This window comes from Scomber scombrus, chromosome 22 (genome assembly GCF_963691925.1).
Source record: "Scomber scombrus chromosome 22, fScoSco1.1, whole genome shotgun sequence".
Classification (NCBI taxonomy): domain Eukaryota; kingdom Metazoa; phylum Chordata; class Actinopteri; order Scombriformes; family Scombridae; genus Scomber; species Scomber scombrus.
Genome location: NC_084991.1, coordinates 16,415,352 through 16,442,541, shown reverse-complemented (window position 1 = coordinate 16,442,541; position 27,190 = coordinate 16,415,352). Strand labels below are relative to the sequence as shown.

General features: G+C 38.7%; 1 protein-coding gene across 2 annotated transcripts; it reads right to left on the bottom strand.

The window, feature by feature from the left end:
- Window positions 1-617: 617 nt before the first annotated feature.
- On the bottom strand, window positions 618-26,039 carry pacsin2 (protein kinase C and casein kinase substrate in neurons 2). Of its 2 annotated transcripts, XM_062443412.1 has the most exons (11): window positions 25,910-26,039; window positions 13,471-13,562; window positions 13,116-13,272; window positions 12,747-12,982; window positions 10,576-10,731; window positions 10,309-10,484; window positions 10,046-10,166; window positions 6,929-7,059; window positions 4,016-4,159; window positions 2,613-2,794; window positions 618-2,520 (listed from the first exon to the last, which is right to left on the bottom strand). In XM_062443412.1, exons 2-11 carry the CDS (start codon window positions 13,525-13,527, stop codon window positions 2,408-2,410), a joined length of 1,473 nt encoding a protein of 490 aa, XP_062299396.1. In that variant the 5' UTR covers window positions 13,528-13,562; window positions 25,910-26,039; the 3' UTR covers window positions 618-2,407. The 2 variants fall into 2 exon arrangements, with proteins under 2 accessions (XP_062299396.1, XP_062299397.1); XM_062443413.1 differs by lacking the exon at window positions 4,016-4,159.
- Between the last annotated feature and the right edge of the window lie 1,151 nt (window positions 26,040-27,190).

The window sequence follows — 27,190 nt, the reverse complement described above, 5'->3', positions numbered from 1 at the left end:
CTGGCATGGGCTTAATTGGTATTGTTACACCATTTAAGCCCATGTGTGTTTCAAATAAGCCCATGTCACGATTTATTTACAAAATATAAAAAATATATTGATTTCAAAGAATTAAAAACAGCAATATGTATTTACTAACATGTTAAATATTAAAAAATGAGGGGAAAAACCCTCCCCCTGAGCAAAATCTTAAAGGTCTGACTTCAGATGTAACCCTATTTGTAATCATCAACATTTTCATAAGTAACTGAGCTTCACATATTTTGTATGCTAAGGTTTATCTGCAAGGAACTGACAACAACCGCCAAATAATTATTAAAGGACAGGTTCACAATTTCTCAAGTCTGTCTTAAAACAACAATCAGGTGACATATGAACACTTAAAAGAGGTTTTCCTTGCTGTAATCATTCTTCCTGTTCATACTAGCAATTAAAATATCTTATTATCTTAACTTTATTTAAGTACAAAAGTTGCACAAAATACATGACATTAAAAACCTTTAAGGGAGATTAAAAGTAAGATGTTAAACTCTTATTAGAGCCAGCAAATTATAAATGAGAAGAAAAGTGAAGTGTCAGTACTCTATTCCTGTTACAGCAAAGACAAAGGCAAAATATTTTCCCAATAAATTCATTTATTATGTCGTGGGACAACATTTACAAACCTTACTGTGCAAGTACAGCCGTTGCTGTGTCCGATGACAGCGTGCCCTGAAAACATGGCAAAACATCTCCTTTCTCACTATTATAAGAGACAACTTAGTGAAGGCATCAAATAGCAGATTTTTTTTGTTTTGTTGATTTCATTGATAAACTATGCAATTAATTATTTTGGAGCTTGCACAAGTGAAAAGCCTGCAGTTCATCTCTCCAAACAGGCAAGCTGACAAAATACTCGATGATCAAAACACATGTGGAATCAGGTATATCGATTTATGGCAACACTTCCAAGAGAAAACATTTTTTTTTAGCAATTATTCACATAGTATTTGTTGATTAATTAAAATGTGTATGGCCCTCTGGAAAAGAGAAAAATAATCATATGTACAAATATAACAAAATAACAGATTCAAGGGATATTTGTCATAAAACATTCGATTTTTGTACAAACTGATTCTCAGTCACAGCATTCTAACAAGAGAAGAAAAGCCCTTGTTGCATCATAAATTAACAATCATCAATTGTCCAACTAAAAATCATCTGCATCTCAACGCTTAATTTGTTCTTATACGTTTAATCTTGGCTATTTACATGCATGTATAACAACACCATACTTGACTGTGACTTTTATTGCTTGACTTGTAATAAACAAACACTAAAACACTCTCCCATCCCATAACTTGATGTATGAAAAACAAGCAAGAGACTTAAAAACACAGAGCTTCAAGTCAGAAAAGTTTTCTGAAAAATGTTCAGTGTTGCATGAAAAAAAAAAAAGTATTACAATCTACAATTAACAGAGAGTAGAGATTTTTATATAAGGCTTTGAGGACAGTTATTTGTGGGGGGAACAGGTCAGTGGTTGCAAAGATCCAACATCGGCACAAGTGAACAATTAATAAGTGAGAAAATACAATCAGTGAGTGTACATTCAATTGCAGTGACTAGAGGAAATCTCGCCCACTGTGAGCTAAATGAAGGCTACGTCAGGATAAGGCTCTACTGGTCTTAATCATTCCTTATTGAATAACCACAACAGTTATGAACTGAATGGAAAAAAAACAACAACAAAAAAAACAAAAAAAAAAACCCTGAAAAGGAATGACAGAACAATGTAGTTTAAAATCAAGTTCAATCTGACTAATTTCATCCAGAAGATCAGCTGATAAACATTTATGGACTCAATTCTAACAGCTTCAGAAATAGTTTCAAACCTAAAATAGATAATTATGGTTATAAAGAGGGTAATCTCCCTTAATGAATCCATAGTGGCTTGCATGTTAAGGCTGCATGTAACAAGACAATTTGTCACTGTCATCCCAGTGTTTCTTTAAACTATATATAAATTCACACATACATTTTTAGTGAGTCTTATCTAATATATAGTTGATTATCTATTTTTGTAACAGCATAAATTGGACTGTAAGACAACTGTTGCTTTGAGTAACAAATCTTACACTGACAGCAATTTTTCTCTCACCTGGAATCATCTATAAACTTGTGTTTCAGTTCCACTTTTTGCACTTTAGTTTCTATGAGGGTCAAAATGTGTAGCAAGCAACAGTATCTCAAGTGGTCTTTTTAATATAATATACATCTGCTCTTATCTGTCCTTATCTCCCACTCAGTCCAGTCTTCACAAACAGGGAGAAAAGGTAAGTAAGGCAGAGTCTTCTTGTTTCCAGCCACACTGTCATTTCTTAACATGCCACTTTCTTCTTCACATTCATACATTCGTCATAATTTATTACTGCATGTCTTCCACATAGTTAGCAGGATAGAGGCCTGTTTGTCCATCCTTGAGCCGACCTTTGCACCAGCCCTGATCATCTTCTTCGCCAATTTTGATGAACTCTTCCCCTGGAGAAGCAAGAGGAAAGGGGTGAATATTTGGATCCCAGACATTTAAAAAGCTTTCCTCTTTTCTCTTTCATACTACTCCTGGTGTGTACCTGCTTTGAAGCTCAGCTCATCCTGCTCCTGTCCTTCGTAATCATAGAGGGCTTTCACAGCGACCGATACGACCGGAGAAGTTGGCTCGTCCTCAAATGGATTCCCATCTCCGTTGGCTGAGAAAGGGTTAGCACCCGTGTCTTCGTCTGACCAGTCAGGAGTCTTCTCCATACTGCTAGCACTGGACAGACAGACAAAAAAGAGCCGCTTAGAGAACGCATTTTCATTTTAATCTCGGATCCTTGTACACCAGCGGAGAAAATCCAGCATGCCAGGCGAAAGCGGGAACAAATGATCCAAGTTAGAAAAGCAAGAAAATAAATAAAAGTACAATCAAAACAGATAAAAAGCCAAAATGCATCTCCGAATCCACTGACAGCTTTGTGATTCATCCTGAAAAACATCCCTCAAGCAGTTCAGTCTAAGTGAGAAGGAAAACATGCTTACTTATTGTATCAATGCTACAAGCAGAATGATAAATGAAGTTGCTTTGATGCCACTTTGAGCAAGAACTTTATGTTAAGAGTGCACACGCTGCTGAGGGGAAAAGCAATGCAACAAAAACGACATGACAACATATCCAAAAAGGGCACAGGAGTGGGAAGGAATACAGCAACAGGCAATACAAAAAAAAAATCATTGTTGCAAATGCATGATTGGAGTTTAACCTCAATGGCCAACAGAGGGAGCCACCTTAACACCCAAGAGAACTCAAGACAGACACAAAGTTGTTGAAAAACAGTGAATGCACACTGGCACATATACATGATTTACAGTCAGACCTGTTCAGTGGCTTTTGTTACTAATGTACTATTGAAACTGTGGTTCTCCTGCCTTTTTTTCTTCAGCCCTTAAGTAAATATTTGAGTTGATTTACGCCAACAATAAAGTATTGAAAGGCTGATAACTTAATTAAAATATTGCACTGGAGGCTACAACAAACATTATTCAGGGTTCTTTTTGAAATATACAACCAATTAATTGTCTGATAACTGCACTTAAACAAAGAAAAATGACTAATTTATATGTTATACATGTGTATGAGCGTGTCAATATTCAGGTCTGACTGTAAGACAGAAACAGATGATGGATTTCCCAGAGCGGAGACATGCGCCCCCATGTTCATTACATGTGATGCTCTGCCAGGTGCGGCACTGTTAGGGAGTGGCACACGTTGGCTTTGTGTGTAATGCCATTGAGTGACCATGCAGAGCAACACAACCTGCTACTGAGGGAGTAGAGAGGGGTGCAGAGAAGGAGGGGAGCAAAATAACTGACATCCAAGACAAAGGAAGAGAGACCAGGCACGAAGGCACGACGGGCGATCCATGAGACAAAAGACAAAAAAAAAAGAAAAGAAAGAGGCGGAAGGTGCGCTGAGCGTTATCTTCTGTTCACCAACGTTTTAACTTCCTCTTTATTCACACTGATGTGGTTGACTGTGGTCTGCTGCTCGACTGCCGTCTCCTCCTCCTGCTCTTCCTCGTCTTCGTCGTCTTCGAAAGGGTTCGTGCCCACCAGCACCGCATTAGTGGGTACAGTCAGGCTGATAATGTGGGACACAGTGAGAGATGGGTTGTTGACATGTACACACACACACACACACACACACTCATATAATGACACACCTGTGACATGAATGAGCTGCGGACAAATTTACAGAGTGATGAAACCGAACAAAGGTTTTTTATATTTCATATTCTGACCTATTAAAAAAAGAATATACTCAGATGAAACACTCAATCAGCCATTTGCATATCTTCTCCCCAAACAGCGAGTGTCTAGTTATATCTTAGCAACCGTAGCTAGGCATTGCAGGCCCCTCCAAATGTTCATAACACTATAAACACAAGAACAATGCTGTTTCTTTATTTCTATGTCTTCAACATGGTTTATCAGCTGATAAGGATGTTGACTTTATAGCTGGGTTGGTCTCAGTCTTTTAGCATTATGTCATGTATGTAACCATTAAGCTAGTACTTAAGGCTTCTTGTTTTAAAACAAAATCAGTTGCTGATGATGTGCAGTTTTCAGCACAGTCAACAGATGGAGTTCATGTTAAGCTAAATTAGTTGAGATACTACAACTGATAAAATCAACTAGTAATGGGCGGGTGTTTTTGTCTGTCTCTGTGTGAGATGAAGGACCTGATTGTTACTGTTGTTACTTAATACTTCGTAGGTCAACCTGCTGCCTTTATTGCTGTAAAATGCATGTGTGGAAACAGGAAGCTTGACAGGCACAGCAACAGTACAAACTGTTAATGACTGCTTTGTTACAAGAGATATATAAAACAACAGTGTTAATTCCTCTATTTCTCTGTAATAATAATGGTTGATAATGAGTGATTACAAGAAGTTATTACAATTCAGTCAAAAAAACACAGTTAAAAGCACCATGACAACACGGACATCTGTTTTGCACATAGACGTTTCTACTGAAACCTGCAGCTGTTGCACATCCTTATTACAACAAAGCTATGAAAACATGAAGCGTCACTATCTAAGAAACACATCAGACAGTTTATTGTCAGCTCTGGGTTGTGTGAACGCAGACTCTTTTTTAAGTAAGTCACATGAGCAAATTTAGTTTGTCGCCTTTCCACATCAAAGAACAAGAAACTTGTGCTAGCCCTCCACCTGTACGGCAGGAAACACAAAGTTTCTACTCCCTGTTTACAGAATTATTGGACCACGAACAGTGAGTAGCTATCATGCGGCTCCTGGGAGTATGAAGCGAAAAGTAATGTGAACGCCTTTGTTTGAACAGTCATGCCACGCTCACAGAGTTAAGCCTGAGGAGTTATTACACCAAACCCTCCTCTAATGGGAGTCTGGCAAAATGTAACTTTCGATGGTTTCAGATAAACAAATAAAACCTGACCTCATAGGTATGAGTCTAGTCGTGTGCTTTTTCTTTTAAAGACATTATTAACATCTTATCTGGCGTGTCTTCGCTTAAGCTGCAGACAGCAAATAGGAGGAAATATCAAAAAGGGCAAAGATAAGTTAATACGAATGAGCGCTACAAGCTACTGACACTATAATCAAGATAAGTCATAAGCCTTCGGTGAGGTCGGTACTCTGTGACTACATAATGATACACATCTGAGCCCAAATTGCTTCGTAGTATTTACACACACTTTACACCAGTTACACCCACACATATAGGAAATGACAGGAAAACAATGTGCTGTTAATGCTGGCTTGGGGGGAGAGGCAGTCAGCTCTCGCTAGTTAAGAGGTCAAATGCTTCCCGTGCCTGACATTCCCTTTGTTGACTCCTCTACACACTCCTCTGCGCACGCACACACACACACACACACAACCTCCTACTGATGTCTTGATATGAGCAGGCAGCAGGTGTTTGGACACTGAATTCAAGGAACTTCATTACCAAGCTGCAAAGGAATGTGAAGAATTAAGGCCGAGTGTTTTTCCCCATTCACATAGAGAGAGACGTGGAAAATCACGTCCAACTCCACTTAAATCCTCATAAATATAACACAAACAGACGTTCACATCTTTACATAATCTAATAATAATGATCTATGTGCGCTGAATGTATGGTGTCTTTCTACCGTGATGAAGTAATCATAAGTTCTCATCTTAATCAGCTGTTTGTTGTCGTTTCCATGAGCTACTATTATTTCCTATTGCTGTTGCTACAACATCCAAGACTGAAAGTTCTTATCTATCTCAGTGTGAAAGGATTACCCCACGTTATTAAAAACTTCCAATCAAACATCAAACAGCTATAAACTTGGACAGAGTAGTTTTATGACATTATCTATCATTAGAAAGTTCAATTAGAGATTGTGTATCTAAGATCAATATTGGAAGTCTTCCAAGTTTTTTCTCTCTTGTCTATGAATCATATTTCTGTGCTTTAAAAGGACTGAGAACTGGATAAAGTGCAGGTGTGGAATTTAAACACTAATCTGTCCTTCCTTTAACTTTCCAGCACCAATATTCATGCATTGAATGTCTCTGTGTGTGAGAGTAATATTTCCACATTACTTTTTGGCACACACTCAACTATGTACCAGTGGACTCAAGTCTCCTGAGAATGACTTCTTTCCCAACAGTCTGTAAGAAAATGTTTACTGTTGTTGGGGAAACAGCCGTACCACTACACGTCACACCCGGAGAATCCCTTATGCAACGCTTTACAAGCATTCCTTAAGGGGGAAGATGCCATGTGTGGTGCACTCGCTTATCCCTGATGCTTAAGTCTGATTAGGGAGAAAGAAAGAAAGAGTGTGTGTGTTTGTTAGAGACAGAAAAAGTGAGTCAGTGAGTGATCAAATATCTACCTGCTGCTGGTCTTGGCAGGCTGAACAGGCTGGTCTGACCCAGTTTGATTGATGCCTGTCAGTGTGACACCCTCTGATGGCTTCTTCTTTTCTCGTCTGCTCAGGGTCCGGTTCAGGTCTACGGACCAGTCCTAGTGGACACACACATTCGTGTCAAATATTGCACCTCTGACTTGAGTCAGGCTTGCTTGCTTGCTGGAGTGGTTGAGCTTGGTTCAAAGCGTCACAGCTAGTAGTGAGAGAACATCTCACAGATATGCACACAGCAAAGAAAAACACACACTTCAACACAGTTTGAAATAGTGAAACATTTTTCAGGCTGTGACACTGACTCTGGATTTTGAAACTATACATAGTTGTGGGGGATTTAATCATTTCTCAGATGCATCGCCATGCGAACGGGAACAATTCTGCATCGACTCATAAATGTCAGAAATTGATTTTCTAAATGTTGGTTAATAACGTGAAATCGACGGAATGAAAAAGGCTGAACTCAACTGTGAGGGCACTGCCACACTCAGTCTACAGCATGCACTCACACAAGTTATTTTATAGTTATACTTCAAAAAAAGGCAGCAGTTGCAAGCCTGTTTTGATTAAATGACTAAATAATTACCTTTGTGAGACAAACTTGAAGTATACTGTGAATATCTATGCCATCACTCAGAGACTAAAGTTAGCGGACCAGCAAACTCGAGCAGTAACCAACCCACTGACCAACACACTGTGGTATTTCACGACTTTAACCAACTCTGAGGTGAAGAAAATAACTCAATCTGTTTCACCTCAGAAATCCTGCGCCCACTAACCGTGTTGGTCAGCGATGTCTTTACCGACAACTAACGGTGCAGCAGAGAGGCGGCTCTCCACTGCTGGAAACGGGACGTTAACAACACAGCAGAGCACTCCACCTCAGTTTGTTATTCTCATACAGGCAGGAGACTGTAACATGCTTTTGGATGAATTAATACATTAATTACTGCAGTTAATCTGCAGTCTAGTTTGGTACACAGTACACACTGGAGCAAAAGATTGAACATTGTGCACCCCTTTTCTATTCATTCAATTGGAATCGAATTGAATTGTGAGATTTCCAAAGATTTCCACCATTACATGTGTGTTTATCCTCTACAGTGCAAGTCTGTTAAAATGAACTCATGTACAGCATCCATCACCTGTTGAAAGAAACACAGCACCAGAGAACCTCCCCTCCACCAGAGGCTAACCAGGGACAGCAGAAAGATGGTCCCATCAAATGACAGCAACACTGTCATAGAAAAGGCCATTATTTTTGTCGATAATGGATCTAGTGAAGCTATTTTCTTCCAGGTGATTGATTTCATTTTATAACCAGGTCTACATTTTTAATAATTCATTAAAAGCTTATTTGAATGTAAGTGGAAATTTCCAGCAACAATCACAACAGGGCTGCTTGCTGTCAATCTGGCTTTAAGTCTCAAATAAATGAACATGATTCAGACAGCAGCCGTAACGCCCCCCCTAAATTACACATGATGACCTCAGAGATTTCTCCCCAGTGTTCGTCTGACCCCTCTGATGTACCAGACCTCTCAGACTTTTAAAACATCAAAGGTTTGTACTCATGCCTGGCTAATGACCTCTGAGACCCTGTGACATTGATGGGCCGTGGTGGCATCATGTGACACACTACAGGGTTCACATGAGTAGGAATAATGACTGATGGGGGGGCCAATGAGGGGTCAGAGTTCAGAGGTTAGAAAGAACTTAAAGTGAGAGCTGTGGTAAAAGTAGTATAGAGTTTTTCTGGTAATTCTGTTACCAAATAATAGACATTGTATGTAAACATCCTGTGTGAACCACAGGCATGTTTTTTTTGCGGCCAGATGTATTAAAGATAAAAACAAAACCACCTCAAACACAAACACACACAAATGGAAGCAGTAAGGAGTGAGAGTTATAGTGTGAGAAGGACCCTCGCCCTCCCATGGCTGCTGTGACAGAACAGCTCTCTCATGCAAAACTCACTAAAATGGACCTTCTCGTAAAGGAGCGAGGATGGGACCAGTCCACATTCTGTCAGACACGGGGAAAAGGGAAGCAGGTGTGGAACAGGGTTAATGCGAAAAATTACAGTCTGATCTTAAAAACTGTAGACACTAGAAGCTGCAGAAATGTTAGTTTGTGAATGTAGCTGTGACTTATATCATCAAAGTATTTCAGGGATTTCTACAGCTTCTATAAAGAGCTACATGGACAAAGCAATTAAGACAGGAGAGTGTTGTTCATTTAAGTGTCTTGTTGATGTGTATGCTGCTGGACCAAAAAGCGAGACAGATAGAGTCGCTATTTTGGAGTATTGTTTTAGCCAGTGTAAGAAAAACAGTCTGGTAATGATGGAAGTTGGAAGAAGACACCCTGCTGGAACACCTTTCCCTGCAAAAGCATTTAACAGCACTATAAATTGTAGCACTGCAAGCACATGCAGCTTCTCTTTGCCTCCCTTCCTCATTTTCTTATTTCACTGTCTGTCAGGCAGATGACATAAACTTCATCCTTCTCGTTGCCACTCTGACCGCTGAGGAGATTTACTCCCATCCCTGCTGCCAAACAGCATACATCAGTGACGACCCCCCCCCCCCCCCAAATCTAGGCTATAACTCCTGCTTGGGTTAAGTATAAAATGGCAAAGCTATCCTTGGCGGGTTTTTATTTTTTTTTCCAGCAACATTTTTCAGCATTATTTTCAATTTTCCAGGTTCTCTTGGCTGGTTGTTCTCACATTTGGGCCTGGGAGAGCTTCAGTGGTCCTTAAGTGGAGATGGTAAGTACTCTAGATATAAGGAAGGACTGTAATTCATTCATAATTACCTCACTAAATAATACATATGGACTATCACTGTATATATTCAAGTCAACAACCACACAAATCTTCCTTTAAGAGTCCCTTGGATAAAAATAAAGCAAGGCACCATAACTTGATGTGCGTCTGTTGGTGGATCAATGACATGAAAACATTTTGGGAGCCTCTTGAGAACCCCTCTGGATGATCCGGCTCCATTTTCCCACATCAATACTTCCATTTTCTCTCTCTTTTCTTCTACTTTTTAAAAAAGTATAAATCAAGTAGTATAGTACCTCAAACTGGGGCCAGTTCATTGGCATGCCAGGGCCGTGATTGGAGCGGAACCACTTTAGGTCCTCCTCAGCATCAGTAGCAGAGACTGTGTCTTCCAGCGTGTGGTACACTGTCTGGAATCTACGGAGACAACACAGGAAGCCATTTATTTTCTGTGCAGTTCAGGAAATCTCTGGCATCTCTCACAGAAACGTTAATCAGCTGCAATACCCACAACTATCCCTTTGTCCTTGAATTGATTAAAAACTGGATAATGTCTGACCTGTGATTGGTTGAGAGGTCCAGGTGCTGTTTAACCTCTAGCAACAGCTCTCTGAAAAAGCCAATGCGTTTGTCTTCAAATTGCTGCCACTGCTCAAACACCTGCTCCATGTTCTCCATGTACTGAGGGGTCAACTTGTCGAGCTCTTCAAGGGATTTTTCATAGCGTTCCTTAGTCTGGATAAAAGGAACGGATGGAGCAACAATTAAAACACACTTAAAAATGATCTTATAGTAAAATCACCACATTATAGTATAAAAGCCTTACCTTCTGCACCTCCTGCTGACACTTCTCCACCTTTTCTTGGAGCTTCTTTTGGGTGTCAGGGTTGTTGTTGCTCTCCAGCTTGCTGTTGGTCTCCCTGCTGGCTGCCAGCTTCTCTTCTTTGCAGGCAGAGTGGTAAGACTTCTTCATTATCTCCATCTGTAGAGACACCAAGAAAATCAAATACAGGGAACAGCACCATGCCTGTGTGTAACAATGTAACTAAGAGCAAGCTAACTGATGTGCAGGTTGAATAATGTATTGTTATAAATAATTTAAGTCTCAAAATGATTAAAACATGGAGTATTTAATCTGTTTTAGTAAAGATCTAATGCTAATTGAGGTGTCTCTTGCATTGTAGTGTATGTCGTACCCAATGTCTTTAAAATTCTTGACCATTCAGTGAGATAATAAGTAAGCTATCCTTACTGAGGCCCCTTTCTTCAACAGTAATTTCAGTGTTTAGGCAACACAAAAAAAACGCCGGAGTCTCACTTTACAGGCAGCTGACTTAAGGTGAAATTACACCTTCCAAGCCCAATGTCACTGATAGCAGAAACATTGATTTAGAATGATACTGAGAAAGTTTCTATATTTAAAGTGGATTGGTTGAAGTAGCTGATGTGTAAACTTAATAGTCCCCTACAGTCTGTTACAAAATTTTATATTTTATGCAAACATTGTCTATAAATAAGAAGTTCAGTATTATTCTTTTTTGAGAACCCATCTTCTCACAAAATGTGAATGAATTTTGCTGCCTCCTTGCCATTTTGAAGGAACTCTTTAAGGAAATGTCATTCATCTTAAGATTTTATAAATAGCACTAACAGCACGTTTCATTGCTGTAAATAAAAACATGGCTAAGCTTTTGTCATTTGTTATTTTTGGGATCATTCCAACCAACATCCTACGCAAAGAAGCTTGATAATTTAAGCTTCCAGACACTTTGATATCAAAACGAATAAATAATCCTGATGACTCTTAATAGACAGTAACAAACATGTGAGGAGGACGAGGAGAAAACACTCCTCATGCCTATGAGTTTTACATGTGATGTGTTTATGGTGAAAGGAATAAACCACTCCTATATTACTTTGTTTATATTTAAAGCCCAGCAGATAAGAAAAGAGGAAACAAACTCATGTGTGTGTCCTGGGCAGTGCCCAGTGTATCTTGGGCCAAGGCCAGAGCAGCCATGTCCCTATTGAACAAATCATGTGGCCAAGTAGGGGACACTTAACATAGAAGGAGAACAACATGTCCTCCTGCCTAATTTGACATAAGAGGCACCAGACAAAATGGTAATCCCCTGAAACACACAAGGACTCATGATGACAAGTCTGGGCAAAACACTGCACCCAGTTTATAAAGAGTGTATGAGTCTCTATTGACATACTGTCCATGTCAGTCATGACAGCTACCCATTTTCTCATCCAGTTAATTAGCCTCATTTCCTCCCTGCCCTCCACCACTTGTACCAGTCTGTCTATTGGATCAATTAATCACTATTGTTACAACACTGTATTGTTCTGTCCCTGCTTAATGACATGGCCAGGATGTCGCCACCCCCTCCCCTTGTGACATCACACACACAGGAAATGAGGGCAAGGATCCTCGAGGTTGAGAAAGGGTGAGCAGCTTTGAACACACACGTATTTTAAACGCATGTACACAAATGGAAAGGAATGTGTGTTCTGCCATGAAAAGAGACTGCTAAAATAAAATGTGCAGTAGGAAATACATTGACCCGACTCTGAACTAAGAGAGGTGTCCTTCGGCCTAAAAGCGCTCACAGTTTCCTTCCTGTCAACTGACAAGTCAAAGAGCTGGAGGATATCTGGCTGCCACCTTGGCACACTGAGGCTGGTATTTGGTTTCTCATACAAGAGCAACACTAAGAGGTTATAATAGTTCTTCTGCTCTGGTGTTTAGTGAGCAGGTAGCCATGGAGAGAAAAGAAAACAATGGTGAGTCAGTAGTATGTGATCATGTGAACTGAAGGGTAAAATTAATAGTCATGGCTGCAATCAACGAGAAAAATAACTCACTTGTGGTGACTGTTTATAGCCTGTAACAATGTTGATGGAAATTGCTTTTAAAGGTGCTACTATTTTAAATTCATTATACTAGTTGAGTATTTTCCATTGTGTTCCTGAGTAGTCTGAAATCCACACCTCTTTGAGTTTCTTGGCCCAGGGTTTCTGAGCTTTGCGGAATCCGTCGTCAGCCTCTTTAGTCTCTTTGAAGCCGCCGATCATCTGTTTGTGGTAGGCGTCCCTCTGCCAGTTCTTCAGCTTCTCGTAGTCTTCCCCCATCAGTGCTGATTTCACCTCCATGTGGAGCTCGCTCACCTTCTCCGCCTCCGTGCACAGAGCAGACCATGCCCGCTCCAAGGTCCCGTACTGAGGTCCTGAGGACAGAAAAGTGAAATGAAATAATGTCGTGTATTTCCAATTTTCAACCAGTATTTTACAAGAGCTACACACAATTCGTTGTACAGCTTGCATTTTCTTACTTTTTTCATTGGCTGCTTACATGCCTACCTTTCTCTATGAGCTGCCGCCAGCGCTTGCTCCACTCTGTGAGCTGTTGAGCGTAGGCCTTTTCGATGCGTGCCCGCTCATGAAGACAGTTCATGAGATCGTTACAGAGTCGGTTGCCATCGTCTACCCGTTTCACCGTACGCTTGTAGTTACCGACCTGAGAACCAACAACAGAGACACAGACAGAAAAGACGGGGAAAGATTAGTCATGGTCAAGAAGATTGCAGAAGATGCACTTAGCAGAAGTATCCTGTTGTACTATGACATTATTGTACAGTTTAAAGCTATTAATAATAGATTCACTATTGAAGAATATATAAGAGCAGGCAGCATTTAAGGAATTCATGCCGCACACCTCCCAGAAGCTATCACTGGAGACATCGATCATGGAGTCATCGTAGGAGCCCGACATCGCTGCTGCCCTCAGTTACACTATGTGTGGAGGGCCTGCCAAAAAACATAAGAAAAGCCCAGTTAATCAATGAGCATGATTAAATATGATTAATACAACCTCTCTTCTCATCTTCTACATCTAGAAACAATGATTAATTGAGCCAGAAAGTGTTATCATATTGTATTAGCAGGAAAACGGTTTTCAGTAAAGGAAAGTCTGTGATGACATTAAAATACTTAAATTCTACAATTAATACATTATTTGACAGTTAATGTATTTATGAAAGAGAAAATTAATCAGCTATAATTTAGGGGGAAAAAATCTATTAATTGATTCATTTATTCATCTATTAAGTAAATAAACTTGCTCTTTATAGGTTTACAGAATGTGATGAATTTCTAACTTTTCTCTATGTCATATATGTATAATATTGAATAAATAAAATGTATAATGGTAATTAATTCTATCCATTGAAAGCGGCTAACTTTTCAATAATGGGACCATCATTTTTTGAGCATCTAAGTTTTAAGAGATCAGGAAGTCACATACAGATCTGGTGTCTTAGAGGCAGTTTTCATCATTTTTTGACATTTTATTGCATGCAAATTAATTAATTAATTGAAAAAAAATGTAAATACTGCTGTTTTAAAGTTGCAGACTTCTTGAAAATGTCATGTTTTATTGCAAAACTTGGGAAAAAACCCAACAGATTTGAAATGAACCATAAACTGATGAAAAACTACATCATTGTGTACGTACGTACAGTACAAATGTTATCATGATGTATTACGGTGCTTAACCTTTCCCCCAGCTTTGATCCAGTTTGGCTCAAATAAACCGGGAGATAAGGTGACATTCAAGAAAAGCTCCAACATGAAAAACTTTAAGTGCAACAAAGAGGAAGGGAAACGCATCGTTGAATCAGTCCGTTAAACATTGTGTCTCTGTGAAACCAACAGCTGAAACACAATAACACAGTCGAGCTGTCACAACAGCATTCATCACAAACTGCTGCTGTAAAAGGAGAGGCAGATAAGAGGGGGAATATTGTGAGGAAGAAAGAAAGAGTTCAGAGGACTACAGATAGGAAGGAGAGGAGGGATAGTGTGTGATTTGGTTTGATTATCCAGGCAGCAGGTGTGTGTTTTTCCTGCATTTCCATAACCTCGCCCCCCTCGACACGACACACTGAAACCACTGCGGTTTCTTGCAGCGTACGGATTTCTCTATCTGTGTGTGTGAGTGACTTTTAGAGAGAAAGAGAGAAAAAGAAAGTGTTGAGGAGCACCCAGCAGGAAGCTTCCGTTTCCTCCCCGACTGCTACCACAGACAGTCCTCTGTTAACACCCCCCCCCCCCCCCCCCCTTCTTCTCTCCTCATGTCCATCACTCTAAAACTCAACAGCTACCCCCCTGAACAGTCCCTCTTTATTCATCCCCCTTCATTCCTCTCCTCCATCCATCCTCTTCCTTCCCCGCTCACTTTCTCATTCCTCGTCTCTTTCTCTCCATCAGCTGGCAGCCTCTTCTTCTTCTTCTGTTCAGATCTGGTGTCTCGTAACCGTATATGTCAAGATTGTGACAGACAGACGCGTCCGCGAATTCACTTCAAGTGGCTGCTTGAAATCGGAATTTACTTTCCAGCTCGATTTTATATCTGAGAAAACGGTGACTGCTTAAATACACAGAAGAAACGTGTGTTCAATAGAGCTTAAACAATTAACCCTTACATACTGTTCAGGGGTTAAATTTGACCCATTTTTACATTTGAGAACTGTAAAGAACACCCTATAGGCCTTTCTTTTAGGGGGACTTTTGTGACCATGAATATAAAAAAATGCATCATATTTTTATTTTTGTGCAGCTGATACACATTTTTGTCCTGTGTTTATGGAAAAAGTTCAAAAATCAGCATTCAAACATGTTGTTCTATTCATCATATTCTATAAAATGTTCTCCTGGACCATAAAATAGTGATTGTGAAGGTCTTTTCTATAGATAAACACTATGTTTGCTCTCTGACAGCTTCATTAAGGATTAATCAAACATTTATCAATGACTGATGGGGGAATTTGTGTACGTAAAGCGTTAATGTATCAGTTATTCAAGAGAAAATGAATGATTTTACACAACTCAACATTTGTGAACGCCAATTAATAGAACAATTACCTACCTGGATAAGTGATAAATGAAGTGATGATGAACAGAATCACGAGTTATAATGTTTGTTCTTTGGTAATGATAGAGGTTTTTCTGCTATACGTAATAATCCATTCAAAGGAGCTTTTGTGTTTATGTTACATGTGACATGAATGAATGATTTAATTCAGTCATACATTATACAAAAATAAATATATATATATATATATATATATATATATATATATATATATATATAATATATAAAATTACACACAAGTCAATGACTGAAAAAGGAATAGGCTGAAAATCTAGGCTTATTTTTTGTCAATCCTTTACAATCCATGAAATAAGAATAAGAATACTATCAGCATTACTAAAACTCTACATTTTAATCATTTTACATCATAACCCTTCATTATTTACACTTAAAAGGCTTCAAGGTTTTCCAAATTATGTATGAGTCATGACTGCAGCTGGTTCACCAAATTTATGTTCATATTTTTTCTGTGAATTTGAGACTTTTAGCAACATTCATCATTTGGGGAATTTATTTCCTACAATTAAAAACTTTTATTTTATTATGCTGAGTCCTGTATTTTTGTTTAGATTCATTATATTCAAACTGGACTACTTTTCGGCCAATAAAAAGGAGTAAATATAAAAAGGTCTCAGTGTTTCCCACCAGATTTTGATCCCCACCAGTGTTCTGAAGGCTTTTAAACTGCACTCATATGTGTATATTGGGAAATAAAACTTAAAGAAAACCAAATGTAACTGATTAAACATGCCTTTTAAAATCTAAATAATACTTTAAGAGACTTTTTTAGTGTATGAGTGGAACATTAAGAGACTACTGCCCTGTTTTGAACCTGTTATGTTGTGACCTTGTTGTGTATTGTATTAGTATTATGAGCACTTTCACACCGCAGTATATTTAGAGTGGGACACATTTGACAGGCTGGTTGCTTAACTGCAGGTGTCCGGTGTATAAATAGTAACAATTAAATTAAGGTTAAAAGGAGCACCCACATTAGTCTCTCTTCCTCATCTTTTACTTTGACTTCTTATCTGATTGTTAGTCAGTTGCACGTTAAATAATATCCGACTAAATTCCGTCCATAATTCGGAGCGTTCCACTTGATTGGATCACACAAGCTGCGTTTTAGTGCCAAGTGTGAACAGAGTCTCTTTCAGCTGAAAGAGACAGCGAGGATGAGGGGAAAGAGTGTGTGTGTGTGTGTGTGTGCGCATGTGTGTGTTGGTCAATGGTCAGTGGCCCGTGCCCTCCAGGCCAATACTGGGACAGAGGGTGGTATTGTGGTCAGCGCAGGAATGGAGGGAGGCAAATGAACAATCTTTCCTTTAACTGTGTTTGTGGTTTACAATCAGGTCAGTCTAACACACAAACAGATGTTGTCTGTCATCGTTTCTAGAGAAAAATGTTTTTTTTTACTCTACTTCCTCATGAATGGTAGATGTAATCTTGTATGTAGAGCATCTCGTATGAGAGTGATGCATGAAAATATGACAATACTGTTGTTGACTCATATCTTTGTACAGTTCATGTGGAGATAACATTGTTTCACTGAGCTTCAATACAGCATTAAATGTTTAGGAAAATACAACTTTTTTTTTGTTTATTATTTGAACTCTACGCTCCTTACAATATTTAAGACTGAAATTATTAGAACATTTCTCAATTAGTTGATCCCCAGAAAATGTATGAGGAACCAGTTTTATAATAGATTAACTGTTTGAATTTAATTTAAGCAAAAATGCCCAAAATTGACTGGTTCCAGCTGCTCAAATGCACGACTTACTGCTATTTGTCATAAATGATAGTTGACTGAATATTTTCAGGGGGGGTTAGGACATTTGAAGAGGTCCCCTTAGATTATTTGGATATAGTAATTGTGTATTTTGAACTATTTTCTGACATTTTAAAGAAACTCCTACTCAGATAATCTTAGTTTGTTAGATACAGCCCTAATATTGCTATATAAACACATTACAATATTATGACATGTTATTATAATTACTGCAATGTATTCGTAATATCTCCAAGCTCTACTTATACGTCATTTAAACAAGAATTTAGTGTTGCAAACAGGCCATCAAGTTTGTTTTCCGTCTGCTGTCAGATTTGAAGTAATCATGAATCCAGAAAGCAGGTTCAACAAACCCTGAGTCAAAAGTCTGAACTCTGAGTTGATTACTTAACCCCCGAGATGAGAAACTCAAGTTTTCAGAGTCCAGAACAGCTGATCAGAGTCAGGTCAATCAACTCTGAGTTGAACAAGTGCGTAATGAATGAAAAAAAAGCTCTGATACTACGATTCACCATGGCAACGGGTGAATAAAAGGTGGCGCCTCTATTTTAATTAAGTGGATGCAGACTCTCATATTTTATGCTCTATTTTAGTCTAGCTTTTTATGTTCTCTCTTTCTAGTAGTTTGTTTATTTATTTTTTAAATTGTATGTTTTTATGCATGTAATTCTTACAGTTAAATGTTTGTTTTTATGTAAAGCACATTGAGTTGCCCCTAGGTATGAAATGAGCTATATAAATAAAGCTGCCTTGCCTAGAGATATGAATGCATGTGAATGTGGACGGTGCATATTTATCTCTGAGCTGATACTACGGTTCACCATGGCAACGGGTAAATAAAAGGTAGCGCCTCTATTTTAATCTGGTGGATGTAGAGATATGAATGCATGTGTGGAAGGGGAACTTTTTTCTTTAAAAAAAAAAAAAGAAAAAAAAAAGAGCATGACTCAGAGCAGTTAAGTGTCAATAAGTTAATATAGTGACATCTTATCCAGTGTTATTCATTCATTCATCATTTAACAGACTTACATTTCCTTAATGATGATGAAGTGCAATCTGACTGCAGCCTAGCCTACATTAAATTTTAAATATATTTGTTCAGCTTTCATCTGACTAAGGGGAAAACACAGGAGGAGGAGATGAAAATATAATTAAAGATTTAAAACATACATAGATTAAAGACATATAGACATGACTGTAAGCTCTCAGTCTGATCCAGTTATAGTGCGTATTTGCATATTGGCTCAACAGCATTCAGTGATCCTGCTCACTCAGTAATGTTCAATCAGTCCAACCCATCACATCAAGAGTGATGAAGATTCATTGAAGCTACGTGTCTAAAGTTTCATATTGAAACTGACAGGACATGCAGACGTGTTATTCTGAGCTGCAATATTTGAATGTCAATGCAAAACAGTGTTCACAGAAATGACTGAAGCGTAACTTTACATACTAATATCAGAGCAGGATTTTTTAAACCTCCACTGATGATACAAGCTTTGATACGGACTGAATGAACGAGGAAATGAGCAGCATGTCTGGCTGTGTGAAAGGGAGGAGAGAGACAGAGAGAAACCCGAGGATTTGTTAGTCCTAACATACTGTTCAGGGTCTAATTTGACCCAGTTTTACATTTGAGAGAAGAAAGCGCACCTTAAAAACTTTTCTTTTATCCAAATATTTGAAAACGTTTCCTAATGTGACCCAAAATGTATTTTAAAAATTGGAAATAATTCAAGTTTTTAAAAAAAGTGTTTGACTCATATTTATTCAAAACATACTGTTTATTCACATTTAATATAATGTCTCCTGTGTTATGTAACATTGGACAGATATATAGTGTGATTGTAAATGCTTTTTTTCTTTTTTTTTTAACCATCAACAAAAAGTGTAAAAACTGAAGAATAAACTCTAACATTTATTAATGACTGATTAGGTTTTCATTAATGATTTGTGGTTCAGAAATGATGTATAGAGACTAATTATGAGAGGATATTGTGAACAGTATGTAAGGGTCAAAGAAAAAAACCTTCTTAACTTCAGTCGGTTACCTTGGCAACAGACCCAAAGAGTTTCTCCTCTCATCTCAGGGTTAACAAACTCAAAGTTTTCAACTAAATCCGCCTTTCTGGAGAACACTACAGAAACTTTGACCACACACACACACACACACACACACACACACACACACACACACACACACACACACACACACACACACACACACACACACACACACACACACACACACACACACACACACACACACACACACACACTGGGCAAGAGTCCAGCTTTTTGGTTTGTTCTCACTCTTATGTTGTCATATTATTATTTTCTGTAATGTTGTGAAATTTTAAAAATGTTTAGGAGGAGGCTTTAAAATAATCCTGCCTCTCTCTGCACCGTTTTATATCTGTCATTATGTGTGTAGATTTTAACTTGTGCAAACTAAACTAAACTAAACTTTCCTTGTCTGTCTGCCTCAAATTAATATGAACGTGCTGTGTGGTTAACCAAATTCTCAAGTGATAACCGATGAGACACAGATCGATCAATCAGATTCAACTAGAAGTGTGTGTGTGTGTATGTGAGAGAAAGACTTTAGCTTTATCCAGAGCAGGGTTGACCTCTTGTCCCTTGTGCCTTTTCCTCCCCTAGCAGCTGTCCATATTCCTCGTTCCTGCATCACTGCTGCAGCACAAGAGAGCGACACACAAGGGACACATGTAGCGAGCCACAAATATCTGCTCTAAACATGGAAACCAGCCCCCATGTGTGTAGCCTAAGGCTTAATTTATTAGTGCATGCTCCTTGTTTGGTAGGACTGAGATGACTGACAGATCATCAAATATCATATAACTTTTAACCACGTTTATGGGTCAGTGACTAATAAGGGTTGGCAAGATGAGCAATTCAAAAATACTGTTTTAAAAACCATCAAGTTTGTTAAAATGTACATTTTGTATTTTTGTTGGTTTTAAGGCCTGCATTGCTAAAAGTGGATTATATTTATTCCACATGTTAGTTCGCATTTATTTTCCTGTATATAATCAGATTATTCTTAAAAAATACTGGTTACACCAATTGACACTGGGTTACATCATGTCATTGACCCTTATATAAATAAAGGATATTTTTAGGATTATTTTTCATGTTTTAAGGAGATAGAAACAATCTTTAGTGGTGTGGATATCTTCAAATAATGATACAGCTCATGTTTAGAAAGGATTTTCTAATTAAACGTCTCTACTGGCAAGATTTTAAGTTAAAACATGATGACACAGATGAATGGAAATTAACTTAAGCCACAATAAAACAATGTATTAGGGGATTCCTTCATGACAAAAGCTTGTTTTTCCAGGTCTGATGTAATCAACATGAAACAGGAACAAACATCTGCACACCCTTGGCTCTGTAGGACACGGGGACTACGTTAAACAATTGAACGTGGCTTGACCCAGAACTGTAAACAATGCTGTTGACTAAGCTGAGGTCTGAAGTCCACTCGGCCTGTGTCGCTCTATGGGAGAACGCTGGAAAATTCAACAGTGTGTGTGTGTGCTGCTATGCACAAAGCAACAAAAAAAAGTGTTGGATGACTATATTACGCGTTTGCACATGAAGTGAAAAGCAAATACAAATGCGTGATTGCGTCAAGGCTGCAGAAGCATTTTATTGAATCCCCCCCCCCCTCTCTAACTTGGCTGAATAGGGGTTTACAGGCTTAGAGATTATGCAATCAAACACCACAATTATATTCAGTAAAGGCTGATAAGTAAATGCACTAAGCATGCTGGAATCTGGTTGCTGACAGCAGCCTTAAGATAGAAGTGAAACATGCATTCCTCAGCGCTGCCATGCCTAAACTGAACCTTGGCACATCGAGCGAGTTCCCACACTGCCACTATTTATCTTTGCCTAATTTACAAAAACAATAATTTGTGTGATCTACCTTGTGTGGATCAGCCTGAGTTGGAGGTTAAAGGAGAGGGAGAGAGAGAGCGGAAAAAAAAACAAAAAAGACAGCGGTGTTGGTTATTTTTGGTGAATGATGATTCATGATGATTCATGATGAAGGAGAGCCAGAGGGTGACACAGACGACCAGGTTAGTTATTAAAAGCACATGAATGGATACTGTACTGTACGGCTGGAAGCGAGACGGCCTGAGTCACGTCTGAGCTACAGACATATGAGATGACAGTGACCTTTAACAGCGAGCGCAACATTGGAGATGGATAAAGACGACCAAAAGGAAGTGGACCAGCTGTGTAAAATGTTTGGAAAAGATGGCGTGACGAAAAGAGAAGAGGCCTATTATATATTTCCCACCATCCACACACACTAGGATCCACACACACACACACAAACACACAGGTGACAGGCATATGCACGCCTGCCCTAAAGCTGCTGGTGTAAAATTTAATCAGAGTGCAAGCACACAAACCTGTGACTGATCAGTGTGTGTTTGTGGGATATTTTAAAATTTCACCACATCAAGAATAGGGTTGCAAAACTTTTCAAAGTTGGAAACTTTCCATGGAAATTAACTGGAATAAATGGAAATTTACAAAACTGCATGTTAGTCTATAACGGGGAACTTAAATGTAGTTAGAAAAAAAACATCTTGCAGCATAATCTAATCACAAATAAATCAGTCAACCCCCCCCCCCCCCCCCCCCCATCCCCCATTTCCAGTTAATTTCCGTTAATTCCCATAATTCCCATGGAAAGTTTCCAACTTGTAATATTTCCAAAATTCCCCAGCTTAACTTCCCGGAAATTTACCAGAAATGTATTGGGAATTTTCCTCCCATTTGCAACCCTAGTCAAGAACAAACTCTTATCAAATGTTCAGAGAGAGCAAGGACGTCGCCAGTTGCCACATTAATGTCAGACACAATCTCAACGATTCATTCTGCCTCCGTCCGGCCGACCTCACTAATCAGTAACTGCAGGATAGAGGAAATGTGTGCACAGTCAGAAGTTATCCTGAGGGTTACAGTGTCACACAATGAGACCTCACAGCCTTGTTTACTGGATCAACACAAGCAAGAAACCCACGTAGACTTCATGTTTTGTCAAGATGAAAACGCATGACCTCCTTGTCTGGGGTTTTGAAATAGAAGAGGAACTGACTTGTTGCTTTATTGGAAACAAGGTTATTATAGTTTTTAAATTTTAATTAGTTTTTTATTTTATTTGGTTCTTCTTCTTGTGTGTTACGCGACAGCCGGCATCGTTAACCATAATAACCCGGTTGATAGGCCAGAACTGATAAGCCAGGTGTGTCTGCTGATTATAATTAGTCAATTAATCAAAAGCGACAACAAAATGAACCATTAAATGACTATTTACTTAATTAGTTGTTCTAAAATGCTCAACAAGTGTGACACCTTACAGCTTTTCTTTGTCTTATGTGAAAGTAAACGATATTTGGGTGTCAGATAGTTGGAGGTAGGCTTAAAAGCAACTTGGGTTTAAAGGAACTGTAAAGGGTATCAATCAATCAATCATTTAATTGAGAAAATGATCAGCAGATGTATTGATTATCTCAAGCTGCAGCCCTACTGACCGCTACTTGAAATTCAGGAGGAAACTCACTGAAATAATCGGTACAAATGCTAATCATGGGGGTTGCAGGAAAAAGAGTGATTACATAACACAAGCTGAAAAAATACTACTTTGCCAAAGTCTTAATCACATAAAAATTGCTTATCTGACCTAGGGCGATTTTTTTTTTCCCCATCAGGAGCTACTTCTCTGTTTCCATTTCCTTCTTTTGTTGCATAAAACGTTTGCAATATCACACAGGCGGGGAGTGCAGCTGAGCTCATCTATCCCTTCAATATTGCGGTTTCACAGCAAGACGTTGCTAAATCCCGACTGAGGTATGGAGAGAAAAAAGAAAAGAAAAGAAAAATACTAATGCTCTTTTGCTTCTTTCGGTCAAATGTAAAAAGTCATAAGTTTCCATGGCAACTGCAGGTCATGACCTTGATTTTCTTTTCTCTCTGTCAGTCAATCACCTCTGCCCTCCTTCCTCATGTGAGCTCAACAGCTGCACAGGACTGCTGATCTCAAGAGGGATGTAGCCCTATCTAGTGTGTGTATACTACAGTTAAGAGTCTCCAAAAACACCACACAATGAAACCACCGGTCCATCAACACCAGGTCAACTGTAGCCTCGACATAACTGACCGGTCCGCCTGCTCAGAAACATCCCACCCCTCCTCTCTTTTTGCTCTGTGGTCAAGGGAAAAACAATGACATTTGTTCCACACTTTCAGGCATTTTCCACTGGACAGGCCAGCAGCGTGGAGGTGAACATAATGGAGGGAAACTCAGTATTACATGACAGGGAAGGGGAGATCCTGATGTCACCGACGGGCGCACTTTTTCCTGTGGAAGCCCCTCTCCTGCACGCAGAGCAGCGTGTGTCTCATGTGATGGATTTTTAAAGGAGCAGAGCTTTCAGGAAAATGCCATAAGCACAATTCATGTGCTTCACCCTTTGGCCTTATAGGGTGTGTTATGTGTGCGCGGTATGTACACAATAGTAAACCGTCTCACAAAAGACAGAAATCACAGAAGAAATGTGAAACTTTGTTACTTTACTGTTTTTAAATAGATCAATGATTATTTTCATCAATGCTTAAGCTGCATCTTCCATTCTCAATTCTTATATGTTAATCAACTTGTTTGTCAATTAAATGTCATAAAGCAAAGAAAAAAGTTCATTATAATTTCCTAGAGCTCAAGATGACATCTTCAAATGTCTTGTTTTGTCTTACCAACCATCCAAAGTACAAAGATATTCATTTTTTTTCAGTTTGAAAACTGACTCAAATGAGTGATTGCTTATCAAAATAAACTGATTAATTCATTAATCAACTCACTGACTAATTGTTTCAACTCTAATTTAGTCAGAAAATACTTGAAAAGCCCAGTTGACAGGCTCTATTTAGTCTTCTTTTCAACAAACAGCCCAAAACTCAAAAGTTATTCAGATTACTGTCATAGAAGACTATAAAAACACAGCCCAATATTCACATGTGAGAGGTGAGAACCAGCTTAAACATGACTTAATTTGACTTTCAAATAGACTGATCATTTACACCCTGCTGTGAATACTCTGATAGCACAGTCTTTATAGGACATGTAGATAAACAGTCTTTATGCTTTCTAAGATCTATCAGTTGCTGCTTTGAGGAGGGGGAGGCTTCTTCATGTTCATTTAGACATTAACTGCTTCTTGTGTGCCAATAAAGATCCCTCTAAATAGAAAGCAGTGCCTTCAAACCTAAACTGGAATACCCACTCTAAGTTTAGCTCTTGTTCTGTGATGGAGAAATCAGTTCACATGGCCCCCCTAAGTAAAAAAAGAAAAAGAAAAGAAGAAGGAACCAGACCTTCCGCTATTGCTTTACCCAGGCAACACAAGTGGTAGTAACAAACACAAACTCACTCAGAACACCACATCTCTGTCTAACTAATCCAGCTGCATGACAGTGATGATGACTGATAACTTCCACTGATTCATGCTAGTATCATGAGTTTTGGTTGCTCTCACTCACACACACACACACACACACACACACACACACACACACACACACACACACACACACACACACACACACACACACACACACACACCTGCTTCACGTGATTAAAATGGTGCTGACACCCACATAACATGTCTTTCTCTTAATGCTTCTTATATTAAATGTTCAGCACAGGAGTCAAGAGGACTGTGAAGTTGGCAGCTAGCTGACACTGCGCAAATTAAAACCAGTGACTTGACCGGGGAGCATTAGCAGGCAGCCAGGCAGGAGCAGCTGCTTGTGAGCCAGATCTCACAACAGAGAATGAATAAAATGATGTCATGTTGTGAGCATAATGCAGGATGATATGACACACACACACTCACACACACACACCAGGAGGTTATCTTTTCTAGCGAAGCCTGCCCCGCCCTTTTTTATCACTGCAGGCAATGAAGCACTAGTTTCTTCCTGCGAAAAACTACAGTTCCAAGTGAAACATCTTGAAGGCAACTACATGAATTAACCTGCCCCACATTAACACCTAACATTAATAACTGTGACATTATGCAAACTATGACTTAACTTGACAGGGTTAGCGCTGCGTCTTTGGACCCTTCAATACCCTTAACTATCCAAGTTACGCGATTACTCAATTAACTTGGAGAGTTAAACTTCACTCTTACATATCAGCACTGCCTTTATAGTAGTGTATGCTCGGTAAATCATTTTTTAATTTATAAAAAACACCATAATTGATTACCAACCTACTCCCATCGGGAAAGGACCTTAACTTTATCGTTAGCACCTTAGCTCTAATGTTAGCCCCAACATTCAAAAAAAGTTCAAATGTACCACGTACACGTTTCAAAGTGGACTTACCTGAAAACGGGTGTATTCCTCTTCAGGGTTTTATGTTGAACTGGAGAGTTAGTTCTCTTGGTGGTGCCAATTTGCAAGTCTTTTCCCCGTTTTTCTGCTCAGCAGCGGCACCACCGACCGACCGACTGACACTACTGTCAGTTGATGTCAGCACTGCAATCCACATCCGGTCCAAGAGTTTCAGAACAAGACAGCTACAGTCTGAGCGGTGGGAGGTATAACTAGAGTACGTTTACTCTAATGTTGTACTGAGGTACTTGGATTAGACTTGAGTATTTCAGTTTTCTACTTTAAAAAAATGTTATACTTGTACTCCACTAAACTCCAGAGGGAAATATTGTACTTTTTACTTGACTAAATGTATCCGACAGCTATAGCTGCTAGTTACTTTACTAAAAAACTAAAATGTGCACATAAAATATGATGCAGTGTAATACAATGAATACTGTAAACCACCCAACAATATATACAAAATATACTGTTGCCTTTTGTAACATACTTATTATCCCATAGTGAAATAACATAATGACAGAGGTGATTTTGACTGAGCAGTGGTAACTTTTACAATAACTAAAGTACATTGTATGCACTTGTAATCAAGTATTTGTGCGCATTGGTTTTGCTACTTGTTCTTAATTGAAGGATCAGGACACTTTTATTCCACTGTGCCTAGGTACAGAACTGCCAAACATTATATTAAATAATTAAAATTAGCTCCACGTAGCTCAGTGATACATCCAAAATCTTCTTACATGGGAAAGTACTTTTTAAAATTGCCCAATATGCATCAACATGCTACAACCCAAGAGACATATATTCACACAAATAGATAGAATTACTAAATATTATTAATATATATCAGTCCCAATGTTATGGTACTGGTACTGGACTCTTGATGCTTTGGCAATATTGTTGTGACATCCATGCCAATAAAGCAAACTTGAATTTACATGTATGTGAATATATCTGTCATAATATACAAACAATGTAACATGTATGTATTATAACTCTGATAGGGCTATTGTTACATATTACTTTTGACAGTCAAAGTAAATTTAGCTTATCATGTTTAACTTTTCTTGAGTAACATTTTGAATGCAGGACATGCAATATACATGAATCAGTAACAATAAATACTTGGAAATGTCTGAAAAAATCCTGTTGTTGAAGATAAAATTACATATACAACTTATATTGGCTAAACATAAGTCAACGCCTTTATTTTGAAAACGCTTCACTATCGGTCCTGCGCTGTGTGAAACCAGCTAACTTAGCGAACTA

Coding starts and splice junctions, on each gene's coding strand:
- pacsin2 (XM_062443412.1), bottom strand. CDS start 13,527: ATGTCGGGCTCCTACGATGACTCCATGATCGATGTCTCCAGTGATAGC. Junction 12,983..13,115: donor GCGGCAGCTCATAGAGAAAG/GTAGGCATGTAA, acceptor TTCTGTCCTCAG/GACCTCAGTACGGGACCTTG. Junction 4,160..6,928: donor CCTGCCAAGACCAGCAGCAG/GTAGATATTTGA, acceptor CCACATTATCAG/CCTGACTGTACCCACTAATG.